General features: G+C 47.9%; 1 protein-coding gene across 2 annotated transcripts in view; it reads right to left on the bottom strand.

The window, feature by feature from the left end:
- PYGL (glycogen phosphorylase L) overlaps nt 1-16,370 on the bottom strand; it is a 38,562-nt gene that overhangs the window by 16,239 nt on the left and 5,953 nt on the right. For both annotated transcript variants that reach the window (XM_002718303.6, XM_089309719.1), the window contains 3 exons: nt 14,387-14,465; nt 10,770-10,873; nt 2,457-2,588 (listed from right to left, as the gene is read on the bottom strand). In XM_002718303.6, the coding sequence (XP_002718349.1) occupies nt 2,457-2,588; nt 10,770-10,873; nt 14,387-14,465 (315 nt within the window). The remainder of the gene's footprint in view (nt 1-2,456; nt 2,589-10,769; nt 10,874-14,386; nt 14,466-16,370) is intronic.

Raw genomic sequence — 16,370 nt, 5'->3', positions numbered from 1 at the left:
AAAAACCAACACATGGAAACTGCACTGTACTCTAAGAGACCAAGAAACAACTGGACTGAGTTTTGTGTTTGCTACTCAAAGATATGATTGTAAAATATGGTGAAGTTTTAGGCGTAAAACTCTACACGAAGCACTTGCCGGTTTCATGCCAAATCGATGTGTCAGTTCTTTGGGTTTTATTAATGATGTCTGTTTGCAGCTCTCCTGATGATTTTTGTCACCAAGCTCAACTCAGATTATGGTCTACGGTTTAGCAGAAATGAGGACGGCAGAACAGAGCAGGAACTTATTTTGAAATTGCAGGGCCAGTTTATTCCTTACATCATTCTACTTTAATCATCTATTTTAGCTTCCAATTCTTTATTTTACATGCTAAATAAATTCACACACAAATAGGGAACACATTTTAAAAAGTATGATTTTTCTGAACTGTGAATAGCTCTTACATGCAGAACAAAGTAAGCCAGCAGTTTTAAAAAAATTAGCTCTAACATGAGCTTTGGCTCTTTTTTGTTTTTTAAAAAAATAAAAACTTCTAAAATTTTATTTCTTTGAGGGGTGGGTGTTTGGCTCAACACTTGAGCTGCCCACACCCCATATCAGAGTGCCCGCGCTAAGTCCTGACCCTGCTCCTGATTCCAGCTTCCTGCAGGTAACGCCTTAAGTACCTGGGTCCCTACCACTCTCATGGGAGACGCAGATGGAGTTCATGGCTTCTGGCTTTGGCCTTGCCCAGTCCTGGGTGTTGTGGGCATCTGGGGAGTAAAATAGTAGATGGCGGACCACTTTCTCTCTCTCTTCCAGGAAAAATAAACAAATAAATATTTTTTTTAAAAAAAGACAATACAATTCATTGTCATAGTCAAGTTTTTGAAAATCTGTATATCCGAAGGGCAGGAAGACAGAGACCATAGATATGGAGAGAGCACTCCCATTCATTCGTTTTCTCTGCAGCTTCCTGCAGTAGCCAGGGGCTGAAGCCAGGCTCAGTGCAGGTCTCCAATGTGGGTGACAGGAACCCACATTAAGTCATCACCACCACCTCCCAGGGTCTGTATCAGCAGGAAGCTGGAGTCTGGACCCAGAAGTGGGTCTGGAACCCAGGTACTGCAGTGAGGGAGGTGGGCCCACTCCAGGTTTTGGCCAGTTTTAGGTAAAATGAAGCATTTGTTTATGGAGTATAATCCACAGAAACAAACAAGTATAATATTATGATATTGAATGTCACTCCCAATTTTCATATATTAAAAACATCATTTACTTGGTTTTTACCATTTTAAGTTTTTTGTAAGATTTATTCATTTATTTATTTATCTATATCTAAAATGTAGAGTGACAGCAGAGAGAGGGAGGAGGAGGCAGTGGGGGGGGGGAGAGAGAGAGAGAGAGAGAGGTAACTTTCATTGCTGGCTCACCCTCAAATGCCTAGAACAGCTGAGGCTTTGCAAGGCTGAAATCAGGAGCCAGGAATGCCATCCTGGTTGGAATCCAAGTATCTGGGCCATTAGTCATGTCCCCCTGGTGCGTTAGCAGGAATCTGGACTGGATGCTGGAACTCGAGTTGGCACTCCATTACGGGGTGTGTTGCCCTAACCTTCTCTGCTACAGTGCCCATGCCTTCTTTAAGGTTTTAAAGAATGGTCAGTGATGACTACAGTGGCACTTGCAATGATGGGGCAGGGCAGTCCAACAGCTAATGGAGGGGATGTAACAATGAATGCAAAGCCAGCAAATTGTGAGCCAGCCCTGTAGCTTTGTGACGAGGTCACACCCAAGTCTAGGGGCAGGCTACACACGCAGCCCACTAAGAAGACTTGAGTTGACACCAGGGCTGGTACTCTAGAAACAGTTCGACACAGAATAGCAGGGTACAGTTTGCAAGACTGTGAATTCTTTTTCTGACTTCACAATGGTTAATAACACAGGTAATCGTTTGGAAAAAAAAAAAACACTTCTGCATTAAAACATTTATCCCCAAGAAGTAGATGTGTGTGTGTGTGTGTATGTGTGTGTATAGTGTGAGTGTGTGTACATGTGTGTATTTGAGTGTGCGTATGTGTGTATATGTGTGTGTGTGTGTGTGTAAGTAGCAGGAGGAGTGACATTCAGATTTTTTCAGTTTTGGCATCCATGGCTTTTTACAAAAGTGGAGAGCTAAGCATGCTGGGTGCTACAGAACCAATGAAGCACCAATACTTCTCACTGCAAAATGACCTAGTCAGTCACTTGACCTTGAGGAAGTCACTTCTCTCTTGGTCTCAGCTCCCTTGTCTCCAAAAATGAGTGGACTGCAGTAAGAGGAATAACAGATTTATTTACGAAAACATACCCAGTGACTCAACACACAACATACTCTACTCAATATCACATGTTCATTTGACAGATGATTGACATATTGAACGCACCCCCCGCTGGGCGGTCCTACACGCATGCTCCTCACGAGGACACTGGCATACCTGGGTGTCGACCCACTTGGTCCCGGTCTGGGTGTGCTCCACTTTTCCGTAGAAGTGCACGGGCAGCATGAACTCAGGGCGGGCCTTCTCCCAGGGGTTTCCATGCCTGAGCCAATCATCTGCCTCTTCCACCTGCAGTGAGGATGTAACTTAGAAAGGAGGTGGTGGAAGCTGCGGACGCAGCCCTTCAGTTCCGTGACAAGAGCAGTGTTCACTGCAATGACACAGGAACACCGTCCTGGAAAGTGTGTGTGGGACCTGTCATCTCCATTCATCTCACCTAAACCAACCACACCAACAACTGCCAGCACTGCCCTAAATGTTTTATACTCAGAGGCTTTAGGTATCATTGTACTCATTCCTCAGGCAACCCCATGGAGGCACTACAGGTTCCTCTTTTCTCAAGGTGAGGACCCTGAAATTCTCAAGGTCACACAGATAAGTGGTAGAGCCTAGTTGTGTCGTTCCAGAACCTGTGTCTTAACATCTGTGAATCCCACTGTCCAGCTTGAGCTCAGGAGACGTCTCCCCACGGATGTTTGCAGTTGGATACTTAGACCTGATGGGTCTTACACCAAGGTTTCAGACAAGATTCTTGTGCCTGGAATACACAGCATCTCAGGCAAGAAATGCTGCTCACAGAACACTCCTTTTAAAAAGTTCATGTCAGGGGCCGGCATCCCATATGGGCGCCTGTTTGAGTCCTGGCTGCTCCACTACCAATCCAGCTCTCTGCTATGCCCTGGGAAAGTAGCTGGCCCAAGTCCTTGAGCCACTGAATCCGTGTGGGAGACCCCGTGGAAGCTCCTGGCTTTGGACCAGTGCAGCTCTGGCCATTGCAGCCACCTGGGGAGTGAACCAGCAGATGGAAGACTTTCTCTCTCTCTCTCTGCCTCTGCCTCTCTGTAACTCTGCCTTTCTATTTTTAAAAATTTTTTTGAAGGTGACAGGAGCATTCTAGTGAGGGGGCCGCCTGTGCATGAAGCCGCTCTGACCCAGAGAGGAGCAGCTGAGGAGCAGGTGAAGGCACTCGGCTGCAGTAGGTTGTGTGAGGCTTCCTTTTCATTTTTTTTTTTTTTTGGACAGGCAGAGTTAGACAGTGAGAGAGAGAGACAGAGAGAAAGGTCTTCCTTCCATTGGTTCACCGCCCAAATGGCTGCTATGGCTGGAGCTATGCCGATCCGAAGCCAGGAGTCAGGTGCTTCCTCCTGGTCTCCCATGGGGTGCAGGGCCCAAGCACTTGGGCCATTCTCCACTGCACTCCCAGGCCACAGCAGAGAGCTGGACTGGAGAAGGAGCAACTGGAACAGAACCTGGTGCCCAAACCGGGACTAGAACCCGGTGTGCCGGCACCGCAGGTGGAGGATTAGCCTAGTGAGCTGCGACTGAGGCCTGTAACTCTGCCTTTCAAATAAATAAATAAATAAATAAATAAATCTTTTTTTTAAAAAGTTGATGTCAGGGTAAGCACAGGTCACTAGTCCATTGTTTGCCTTAATCATCACATAATTGTGATTTAACAATGAGCTATAAATTACAGTTCATTTCAAAAATTACATATACTAAGGGGAGAGGAATTTAACTTCTGATAATTTCAACATTTTCCAAGGTGTTGATGTTAATTTACAATAAAATATTTATTGTTTAGATATTCATTTATTTTTATTTGAAAGGTAGAGTAGTAGAGAAAGGGAGCGAGAAGAAGACAGACAGAGAGAGAGAGAGAGAGAGAGAGAAAGAGAGAGAGAGAGATCTTCCATCCACTGGTTCATTCCCAGATGCCAGAACAGCCAGCTGAAACCAGGAGCCAGGAACTCCATCCTGGCCTCCGACACAGGTGACAAGGGGCTGATCCACGTGAGGCATCTTCTGCTGGCACATTAGCAGGGAGCTGGGCAAAAACAGAGCAGCTGGGACTCAAACTGGCGCTCCAACAGGGATGCTGGCACTGCACGCGGAAACTTAGCTCACTGTGCCATGATGCTGGTCACCCCCTCCCCCCAACGAAATATTTCTTATAATAAGTTTTAAAACTACACTTTCTATCAAGGTATCCTGGACATCATAGGAATTTTGGTTGGTCACAGACAAGCACACCAAAACAAAAACAAGAATAACAAAAAGCACTCAGGAGAATCTTCTTTAAAGTACATATATGGCACAGGTGTCACGGCATCGTGGGTTCAGCTGCCACTTGGGACATTCATATCCCATATCAGGGTCCCACCTCCACTTCCCATGCAGCTTCCTGCTACTGTGCACCCTGGGAGGTTCCTGTCACACATGTGGGCAACCCAGATGGAGTTCCTGGATCCTGGCTTTGGCTTGGCCCAGCCCCGGCTTTTGTGGGCATTTGGGGGAGTGAACCAGCAGATAGAAGGTCTCTTTCTGTCTCTTTCAAATAATAAGCTAAAAAAAAAAAACTCACCTTATAAAAAAAAGTGAAAATATTATTAATGACCCCTTTATAAATATTGCATCTATATTAAAAAGTGGAATTGAATTCTGGCAAAAAAAAAAAAAAAAAAAAAAAAGAGCTAAAGCACCCTTGTCAGTGAGTTGTCCCAAAATACTGCTATTTTACCTATTTGATTCCTCACCCTGGCCTCTTGGAAAACTCAGGTTTATGTTAGAAGGTTTTGTCTAAAAGTTATGGCAGGGGCACCTCATGATCACCTAAGCATAAGTTTGATGCCTGCTACAGGCATGCTGCAATGAGAGAAAAATAAACACAGCTACTGTTCTTGAGATAGAATACAAACATCGATGTCAGCAGCCAGGCCGGCCAATGCACACACATTCACTCATTCAAACATCAATCATTGCATCAAGAGCCAGGAAGCTGCCCACTGAGGTTGGCTCCAGCACCACAGGAGATGAGAAGGGGACTCCCAGAAGCATTCGTTGGCAGAAGAGTTGGGATTGAGAGCGGAGCTGGGGGCAGGAGGAGCTACCCGACTGGGAGGAAGCCTAGGAAAGGCTACAGGGGCCTTGAGTGCACCCGCAAATTCCAGCCTGTTGAGGGCAGACCCTCAGGAGGCCGGGGGGAGGGGTCTCAATGTTCCACTTTTTTTTTTTTTTTTTTTTGGTAAGATTGGTTTATTTGAAAGGCAGTGTTATACAGAGAAGGAGGGACACACACACACACACACGTCCATCTTTTATCCACTGGTTCACTTCTCAAATGGTTGCAACAACTGGGGCTGGGCCAGGCTGAGGCTAGGAGCCTGGAACTCCATCCGGGTCTCCCATATGGACTGCTTTCCCAGGTGCATTAGCAGGGAGCTGCCTGGGGAAGTGGAGCAGCCAGGACTCAAACCAGCTGTCATATGGGATGCTGATGCCCCACAAGGCCAGCCCCTTGGGGTGGCGTTCTAGCAAGTTCCTGGGACTCCCTGATGCTGGGCGTCCCCACACTGCACAGAGCAGCCAGGAGCCACAAGGTCATACCAGTAAGCAAGCCTGCTGTTTACAATTTGGAAATGAGCTTCTGCCTCCCAAGTCATAAGGAAAACGAGAAATACGATTCTAACAAGGAAGCAGTCGAAGTCTGCCCGCTGAAGAGAGGTGCACTACTGTGTCAATAGCTGGCAGCCTTACAGCTCCTAACGGCCGGCTCGGCTCGCACTGGCCGCTGGGAACACTTCTACCTGTGCCAGGGGAGGAGCCTTGGCCTCTTTGCGTCATTTCAGCGCTGGGGGCTGTTGCAAAACACAGCTGAAGGCGTCACACGAAACAGGAGGAGGCGGAGGAGAAGTCACGGTGGGTGTTCCTCTCAGAATCACGGGCAGCGGGGAAGGGAGACCTATTTTCTGCAGAGAAAGGTAGCCAGAACACACACTCCACCTCCAGGCAGCTTGCCAGGCTCATGGACTGGGATGGGCTCGGGGGCTCCCTCTGCTGGGCCACTCCCGGACTCACAGGGAGGTCAGAGGTGGCATCTGCACTTTGGAAGATGCGCTCTGCTCTTAAGTGGCAGGGGACCAGTCAGCTGATGACTCTTATTGCCATCAACTTTTCCCTTGCCGAGTGATGGCTGGTTTTCATTTTATGGGGTTCACAAGTTCTGTAGGAAACCTTATTTGCTTACTCTTCTTTGAGTATCTGGCTGCTTTGCTACAGAATCAGTGAATGAGTCTCTGTTTTACAAGGCTTGTTTTAAAGTCAGATTGAAAAGAAAGAAAGAAAGAAAGAAAGAAAGAAAGAAAGAAAGAAAGAAAGAAAGAAAGAAAGAAAGAAAGAAAGAAAGGGCTGGTCGGGCGCCGGATTCTGTCCCGGTTGCCCCTCTTCCAGTTCAGCTCTCTGCTGCGGCCCGGGAGGGCAGTGGAGGGTGGCCCAAGTGCTTGGGCCCTGCACCCCATGGGAGACCAGGATAAGTACCTGGCTCCTGCCATCGGATCAGCGCAGCGTGCCGGCCATAGCGGCCATTGGTGGGGGGGGGGGGTTGAACCAACGGAAGGAGACCTTTCTCTCTGTCTCTCTCTCTCACTAACTCTGCCTGTCCAAAAATAAATAAATAAATAAATAAAGTCAGAGTAGAAGGCAAGCACAGTTAGTTGTTCCTCAGTATCCATGGCAACTGGCTCTAGAATCCCAATTCAGGTACCAAAACCTATGGATGCTCCTTTATTCAAAACAGTATAGTCTTTGCATATAGCCTATAGATCTCCTCTCATATATTTTAAATCATCTCTAGCCTATCTCAGATATTCAATACGATGTAAATGCAGTGCGACCGCTGATACACTGTACTGCTGAGCCCCCGCACCCCAGAGGCTACTTAGGGCTGACCCCAAGCAAAGGTGGCTCCCTGGAGTGGGGATGCCAGCAGGGAGCTACCGGGTGTGTGTGTGTGTGTGTGTTACTCAATGCAATGGGTCTCCGAGCCAGCAGGGGGCAGAGGTCAGCTCGGAGGACTCCGCAGTAGCTCAATACTAGGAAATGCTTTTCCTCTCCATCGCGGGGCACAGAGCACGTGAAGCGCTGCTGACAAGCCTCCGCAGAGTCCACAAAGGCTGCTTTCTGATGATACAAATAGCTGAAAATGTTTCTGGGGCATGCCAAGAGTTCAGCAGTACCACAAGCAGCTAGCAAGGTTAACACGAATTGTATGGCTGGCTCTGAACCATGGGATAGGCTTGGCCCATTAGAGAGGGGAGAGGGGAGACGGGAGAGGGGGGAGGGAGGGAGAGGGGAGATGGGGGAAGGGGAGGGGGAGGGGAGGCGGAGGGGAGAGGGAGAGGGAGGCGCAGGGGAGAGGGAGAAGGAGGGAGGGAGAGGGAGGGGGCGAGAAGGAGGGGGGGGGGGTTGGGCAGACCTCATTTGATTCAAGCCCAGGACACACTCCGTGGGCGTCTTTCCACCCAGACCTGTGGAGCGACTGCTAAGCATTCAGGTGAGGTTGTGGCAGTGGCCTCGTCCCCTCCTGCTCGCCGGGGCCAGCTCTTCTCTCTGAGGACTATGACCGACAAGGTGTCAGTGACCCCCCGTTAGATTTCATGCTAAGTCTAGATTTGTAGCAATTTTAGCAAAATTCTCCCTAGAAGGGTTCACAACCAGCACTCTACGGCTGCCAAGCTTCCTTGAAGAGACTCAAAAGTTCTAAGTCCATCACCATCCCCAAATCTGCCCAGTTTGGGGAATTTGTGGCAGCCTCCTCTATGCCTGCCCCTGGATGGGCAGCGGCACCTGTGAGGGTCATGGCCGTGCTCCGAAGAGGCTGCTCCCTCCTGCCAGGTGCCTTGTGGTTTTGATGGAAGTGGTTTCTTCTCAGGGTATGATCCATTTTATGCTCTCTCTTTACCATCCAACAGAGCGACATGTCCTTCCGCTTCTATCTCAAGTGCTCACTAAAGACGGATGCTGGCTAAGGAGGCTGGCTTTCGAACACCTCCCAGCAGCAAAACCTACCTGGCCTTTCTTTTTAACCCTGGAAATTCATATTTCTGTTGTCGGAGAGAAAAGGAGTTTCTGGGATTAAAGACCATATAACAGGAACAGAGTGAGGTGTGATTAATTAAGAGTGACTTTTCATAAAATTAGAGGGGGAAGATGTACTTGAGAAAAAAAGTGGGGAAGTTGATTTCTGAGTTTCTTTTAAATCTTTCATACAATAGTAGTTACAAGATGCCAAGGCCACATATGGTTAAAGCCAGCATCACATATGGGTGTCGGTTCCTGTCCCAGCTGCTCTTCTTCCAATCCAGCTCCCTGCTAATGTGCCTGAGAAAGCAGTGGAGGATGGCTCAAGTGCTTGGGTCCCTGCACCCATGTGGGAGACCTGGAAGAAGCTCCTGGCTCCTGGCTCCTGGCTTTGGATCAGTTCAGCTCCAGCTGGTGCGGCCATTTGGGGAGTGAACCAGCAAATGGATGATCTCTCTCTTTGCCTCTCCCTCTCTCTATATGTAACTCTTTCAAATAAATGAATAAATAAATATTTTTTTTTAAAAAGCAGTGAAATCCTTCAGCATGCTGAGATGCGAGCAGCACCAAACACCAGGCCCCCCGAGACTGAGAAAGGGGCCCTCAGGTTGCCAGGCAGCTTGGCTCAACATGGTGGCCTTCCTGGCAGAACTGCTAGGCCAGGCTCCCAGCGTGGAACTGGATGATGTCAGCTGGGAGGAGAACCAACTCTTTCCTTTCTCTGATTGGAAACACACATTTCTTATGTAATAGGAGGCATTGGGAGAGCAAATGCAGGACAGTAATTCCATCTCTGAGACGATGACTATTAAAGATATGATGTATATTTTTCCTAGTAATTTCTCTTTATGCTCTTGGCTGCCTCTGGATCGTTAAGGATATCCTACTTTTAAAAATTAACATCAACAAGTTCCCAGTTCCCTAAAACTAACTAAACAGGTAATAGCAATGACTATATTCATATGTCATTGTAGAATACTGCGCTTTCTCAGCTTGTCTTCCTTAAGGAAAATCAACAGTGCTATTGAGCACCCATTTGGGGGCCGTATATTTTAGGTATTTTCACAAGAATTCTGCAAAGCTGGTGTCTCCATTTCCGGATGAGAAAGCTGAGGCCCAGAGTGGTTAGGAAACCATGTGCTATGTTGAAATGAGGTCTCAAGGAGGAAATAGGGCTCAAGCTTTGCTTCTGCACCCAGCTACCTCCCGATTGTTGTTTCTTGGGGATGGCGAGACACACACAGCACTGGTCCATAGCAAAATGTAAGTTTTCCTAATCATATGTTCCTGGGATTATCCATCTGAGCCTTTTTTAGTCTGTCATCATGCCAAATCTTTTAGATCCCCCCTTCCTTGGCCCCGAGGGTGTCCAAATCCTGGAGGATGGGATAGAGGTGGTGGAGGGGGCGAGACACCACTCTTGTTCTCAATGGGCCAAAGCCCCTCAGCCCCTTAGATCCAGCCACGTCCCCCCAGCCTCCCCAACCCCCCGTCCCTGAGTGCTCCTCTGTTGGATTCAGTCTTGGAAAGGAACGGGGAGCTTGAGAGCTCTAGCCTTCTGCAAGTCACACCCATAACTGTTGTCAGTAATGTGTACACAGACAAAAATAAGGAGACAGAAATCCTACACCACACCAGCACCAGGCCAAATTGTCCATACTAGAGCTACCTACAGACTCCAAAGGACAAGAAAACCAAACACTTAAGAAGGTGATTTGGCCAGAGAAAAGTGAAAGTAGAGGCATTTGTATGGATTTGTGCAGATTTCTATGTAGCACTACAACTCTAAACATAAATGTATGCCAGATTTATGGGATAGGACTGTTAACAAGATTTCCTGATTTCTTCTTGTAACACAACCAGGACGCTGAGCTTATTTCTGGTAGGACAGGCTTGTTGAGGAGGGCAGGGCTGCAAGCGCAGAGAACAGTGAATTGTGCACACGGAAATCCGGGGACCCAGACCCAGAGCTGCCAGCAGGGTGATCTGGGTAACTTTGCTTCTTAGGAGTCCCAGTTTCCTCACCTACACAACATTGGCATGCTTTAGGGGTATTAGAGGCTGACCGTGCGTCCAAGGATGTCCTCCTCCAGTTTTCATGTTGCAGAGAACAGGAGGTCACACACTGCCTGGGCAACACCCAGTGGAGAGCCCCCTGGGAGGCAGGCGTTGCGCGAGGCACCTTGCCTGTGGTGGTGAATGACACCAGCAGACGCCGCTCAGAGGGAACTGTCATTGCAAGACAGGAAGACTGGCGGTGTCCACCGACCATCAACCAAATGCAACCGAAATGTGAAAAGCTCCATGTTAAAGGTCCCCCCATTATTCATCACCCAGAGTGCTCTGATGAGAAGTGCTTCAAACACACAACTGAGAAAGACGCTCACACACCTGCCACCCATCTCGGATCTTCTGGTTAAAGATGCCGTACTCATATCGGATGCCGTACCCGTAGGCTGCAAGCCCCAGCGTGGCCATGGAGTCCAAGAAGCAGGCTACCTCAGCAGGGCACAGACAAAAGACAGAGCCATTATGCTTAGTTAAAATTGCAAGTCTTTCCCCTAAAAAATATGGCATTGATTTTTAAATAGTATCTTTTCTAATTATAATAAAAGTTAGTGAATCTAAAAATGCACAAAGAATAAACTAAATATCAATGATGTCACGACCTAGAAGTAACCTCTGTGTTCACATTGGTAAATGGTCTGAGAACAGATTAAGGAAGCTGACCACGTTAGCTATGTCAAGTAGTGTCAGCCATGTGGCCTTTGCTTTGTTTTTAAAAACTGAGGATTGAAAAAAAAATCATTTGTTTATTTTCATTTTAGTTGAATGGTAGAGAGTGGGAGAGACAGAAGAAGAGAGATCCTCCATCTGCTGGCTCATTCCCCAAATGCCTGCCACAGCCAGGGCTGGGCCAGCATGCGTATGCATCAGCAGGAAGCTGGATTGCAATCAGAGGAGCTGGGACACAGGCACTCCTAAACGGGATGTGGCCATCCCAATGGCGGCTTCACCTCTGTGCCAGACACCCACTCCCACACTGCCCTCTGGAGGGAAGCTGTCTCCAGGGCCCCTGCATGAAAAGGCAGCCCCTCCAGGGCAGGCATCCCATACGGGCCCAGGTTTGATTCCCGGCTGCTCTGCTTCCCATCCAGCTCCCGACTAGTGCGCCCAGGAAGGCAGCAGAGCATGGCCCAAGTAGCTGAGCCCCCGGCACCTACATAGGAGGCCTGGATGGAGCTCCAAGCTCCTGGCTTCATCCTGACCCAGACCCAGCTGTTGTGGCCATTTGGGGTGCAAACCAGCAGATGGAAGACTGATCTCTCTCTCCCTCCAACTCTTCCAAATAAATAAATAATCTTTAGAAAATGAAAAGGCAGCCCCAGGAAACTGAGGCTCACATGTGCGTCCTTCCCTCATGGCTGAACCATGTTCTGCTAGGTTTTCCGTTACTTAATGAGAGGCTGATCCAGGACAGGCACCCTCAGGCTGGGCGGGGATCCATTGTGGCGGGGTACAAACCGAGGGGTGACACTAATCATTGTAATCGCAGGAGTCTGAACGGAGAAATACACAGAGAACAAGGATGTGCACCCTAGGAATTAACATGGAAAAGAGTGGTGAGAGCTGGAGAGAACACAGCAAGGTGACAAGTGCGCGTCACGGTACAGCCCTGAAGCAGATCCACAAGTGGAAGTGGCCAAGGTCTCCAAGCCGTGCTACCTCCTCCAGCACCAGCTCTCCCTGAGCTGTGGTCCTCTGGGTTTGCCCTTGACCTCAGGTGTAGGGGCAACCATTCCAGATTCCCTAAAAAATCCTGGCTGTGCACCACACTGGCCCTGTAGGCCTTCCCGGAGCCCCATGGGATGACTGCTCACGTGGGGATCGGTTACGCCAGAAGGTGGCAAGCGTACCGTAGGCAGTGTTTTTGTGTTCCGTTTTGTTTTATTACTAGTGGCTGTGTTGAAGCACACTGTGACCAGTGTAGTAAGGGTTAAATGATATGGATCAGATGCAAATGGCTTTCCATAACTTGGAAGTGTGTGCAAAATCCATAGATTTCTGAATCAGTTCAGAGAGAAAAAAACATAGAGGCCAGCGCTGTGGCACAATGGGTAAAGTTGCCACTTGCAGCGCTGGCATCCTATATGGGCGCCGGTTCAAGTCCTGGTTGCTCCTTTTCCAATCCAGCTCCCTGCTAATGTGCCTAGGAAAGCAGTAGAAGATGGCCTGAGTCCTTGGAACCCTGCACCAACATGGGAGACCTGGAGACCTGGAGGAAGCTCCTGACTCCTGGCTTAGAACCAGCCCAGCTCTGGCCATTGGTGCCATGTGGGGAGTGAATCAGTGGATGGAAGAGCTCTCTCTCTCTTGTTTCTTCCTCTCTCTCTCTCTCCCCCTCCCTCTCCCTCTTCCTCTCTCTCTAACTCTGCTTTCAAATAATATATAAATATAATTTTAAAAGATTTATTTATTTATTTGAAAGAGTTGCAGAGAGAGAAGGAGAAGAAGAGAGAGAGAGAGAGAGAGAGGTCTTCCATCCACTGGTTCTCTCCCCAGATGGCCACAGTGGCTGGACCTGGGCTGGTTCTAAGCCAGGAGTCAGGACTTTCTCCAGGTCTCCCACGTGGGTGCAGGGGCCCAAGGACTTGGACCATCTTCTGCTGTTTTCCCAGGTGCGTTAGCAGGGAGCTGGATTGGAAGAGGAGTGGCCAGGACTTGAACTGGCGCTGATTCGAAGTGAAGAGCTAGGAGCTTCTTCCAGGTCTCCCATGCGAGTGCAGGGGCCCAGGCACTTGGGCCATCTTCCACTACTTTCTAAGGCCATAGCAGAGAGCAAGATCAGAAGTGGAGCAGCTGGGTCTTGAACTGGTGCCCATATGGGATGCTGGCGCTGCAGGCAGTGACTTTACCCACTATGCCACAGTGATGGCCCCAATAAATATACTTTTTTAAAAAAGAGAAAAAGGCATTTACTTTTCAGGGATTATAATCTGACACATGTATAGTAACAACTTTTCATTATTTAAATTTAATAAGGAATATACTAATATATCTTACTTAAAAATGTAAAATGTTACAGACAAAAAAATTAAAATGTTTACATCCCTTTTAACTGCCACCTCCAATCCTGCACTTCTAGAGAGAGCCACTGCTTGGTATTTAAAATTCTGGACCTTTTCTTCTCCGTGTCTCTATATATGCATACTTTGAGACAAATATTTAACTTTAAAAAAAACACAAATGGTGTCACACTATATACAACTTTATTTTCTCTGAACCTATAGATCTACTCAGGGAAATACATATAGATTCATTTTATTCTCTGAAAATTGGGTTATAGTTAATATTTTGTATCTACAAACTGCATTATAATATTTTTTTCACCACATTTCTTCTGGTACACGTTGTTGAGTATTTCTCTAGGGTAAATATCAAGGTATAGAATTACATGATTACAGGGTTGTATATTTATAAATAAATGGAGCTGGTATTATATTCTTAATGTTTTCCTATTTATTTGTTAAATAATCATTCCCTGGATAAAGCAAAGAACTTAAATTGCATTCACACACACGATATTAATTAATCAAACTATACCAATAATACTAACATATCACTGCCAGCTAGTGAACCAGATAGCAAGCTACCAAGTGCATAAGGCAAGACTTACAACTTAGTTCATGCCACACAAACGTGTGAGTTGGGCAGCTGTGAACACACAAGTGAAGTAGAGGGGCCACTCTGGAAACTACAGCTCACAGGAGGATCTGGTGAACTCTGGGGTCTTAAGCAATGTCTCTTCTGTTCAAGTTCCCTTCCATTACAGACAAAACTGTTTGTAATCGACCAAATCACAACGCAAACTCAACACGAATGCACACACAATCATACCTGGCTCTTCTTCCGGGACCCCTGTCTTGCTCTTCTACGCGTGAACATAAGAGGCATCTGGGAAGGCATCCATTGGCCAGATGACCTAACACACTGATGATGTCACTTACCAGCCAGCCTTCCGAGACCGCCATTGCCAAGTCCAGCGTCTTCTTCAATTTCTTCCAGCTCTTCCATGTCCAAGCCAAGCTGGCAATGAAAGGAAAACAGTAACAGAAGCAGACACGGATGCGGGACATTTGGTTAGCTGGGCTAAGCAGTCTAGTGTTAGCTCCCTGCCAGCTCCTCTGACATCAGATGCCCACTGCACATGCTGACGACTGCTTCTGCTTCTGCTCCTGCTCACGACGGTGCAGCTGCAGAACGGAGAAGTGTGTGGGCCTGGAACTGTCCACCATTGACTATCACCTCCTTGCTGAACAAGCTTGGGGAGGCTACTAAGACTCTGTATGCCTTGCTGCTATTATAAAAAAAATGTGGAGGGTAACAGAACCTACCTCATTTATGACGGTGAATTAAATGTGATTCTACAGACAAAGCATCAGAACTATTCCAGGACAGAGATTCCTTAAGAAATGCTAGCTATTACCATTTAAAAATTAATCTTTATGCTGTTGGGTTAAAACCTTAGACATAGTCCAATATGCAGCTAATGGTACTTGGGCTAAGGGCTTTAAAAAATGACCCACAGGTATGAGGTCAGCCTTTTCAAGATGGACTAAAGTTCACTGTGTCATGATAGCATATTTACCTTGCAGGGTCAGAAGCTGTTAACCCCCAGTTAGCAGTCGTGACCTATGAGACCTGGGGTCTCACAGCCACCAGGGAAACCTCTGTCCTGCAGTCCAAAATCCCCTACTGCACTCTGGGGAGGGTACGACCAGGCTGTGGGAGGCCAAGGAGCATCTGCGAACTTGGAGATGGAAAGGACTGGTTGCCAGCAAGATCGCTCCTTTATGATGTAGGGAACCCCACAGCCAGAATCCACCAGCACAGGTAGGGGTGGGGAGTGGGGAGGTGGGAGGGACCATCCGGCCCACACACCATAGGAGGACTGCAGAATCATTTTGTCTGGCCCTGCCAAGGCAACCACAGGCAGGATGCAAAATTCAATAAAGCTGGAGCAGGCTAATTTTTTTTTTTGACAGGCAGAGTGGGCAGTGAGTGAGAGAGAGAGAGAGAGAGAGAGAGAGACAGAGAGAAAGGTCTTCCTTTGCCGTTGGTTCACCCCCCCAATGGCTGCTGCAGCTGGTGCGCTGCAGCTGGTGCACCGCGCTGATCCGATGGCAGGAGCCAGGTGCTTCTCCTGGTCTCCCATGTGGGTGCAGGGCCCAAGCACTTGGGCCATCCTCCACTGCACTCCCAGGCCACAGTAGAGAGCTGGACTGGAAGAGGGGCAACCGGGACAGAATCCGGCGCCCGACTGGGACTAGAACCCGGTGTGCTGGTGCTGCAGGCAGAGGATTAGCCTACTGAGTTGCGGCGCCGGCCAAAATTTTTAAGTTGATAATTGTATATGGCTCTGCAAAAGATGTTGTAAATATCCAAATGGCCCTGGACAGAAAAAAGAGGTCCCCACCTCTGTCCCAGCACCACAATGGACACCTAGCAGAGTTCTGCAGCCTTGGAGATCACTCCGATTGCACAGTTCACCACGAGGGAGGGAGCGATGGTCAGGTGAATTCAATGACCTGCCCGATGTTGACCAGATGAGAATCCAGCCCAGCCCTGGCTAAAGCAAGGTCTCTTGTGAAATGACTGTGTTCTTACTGAAAGCCATGCAATCTCTATTTATACAAAATGGAGAAGGAATGTACACATTTGAAAACAAGCCTAGGATGTGACTACCTTCGAAGCCCACGCTCCGGCTGCTTGGTTGTACAAGTCTCGATGACTAAATCTTACAAGTTCAAACAGCGGCTTTGCTTCTGTTCACTGCTGAAGAGGCTTTTGGATTTCCTCCCAGGTGACTGGAGTTTACTGGGGTCCCTGTGCAAGCCAACTGCTAGTGCAAACACTGCAGATTTTTAAATTCTAAAAACGCCATCTGCTTTAAGTCATAAACTTTGAGCAAGCAAGCAGACACAGAGCCCT

This window comes from Oryctolagus cuniculus, chromosome 12, assembly GCF_051225735.1.
Source record: "Oryctolagus cuniculus isolate XC-2025 breed Fujian yellow rabbit chromosome 12, ASM5122573v1, whole genome shotgun sequence".
NCBI lineage: Eukaryota > Metazoa > Chordata > Mammalia > Lagomorpha > Leporidae > Oryctolagus > Oryctolagus cuniculus.
The sequence above is the reverse complement of the archived record's forward strand: the minus strand, read 5'-3'. Positions and strand labels throughout refer to the sequence as shown.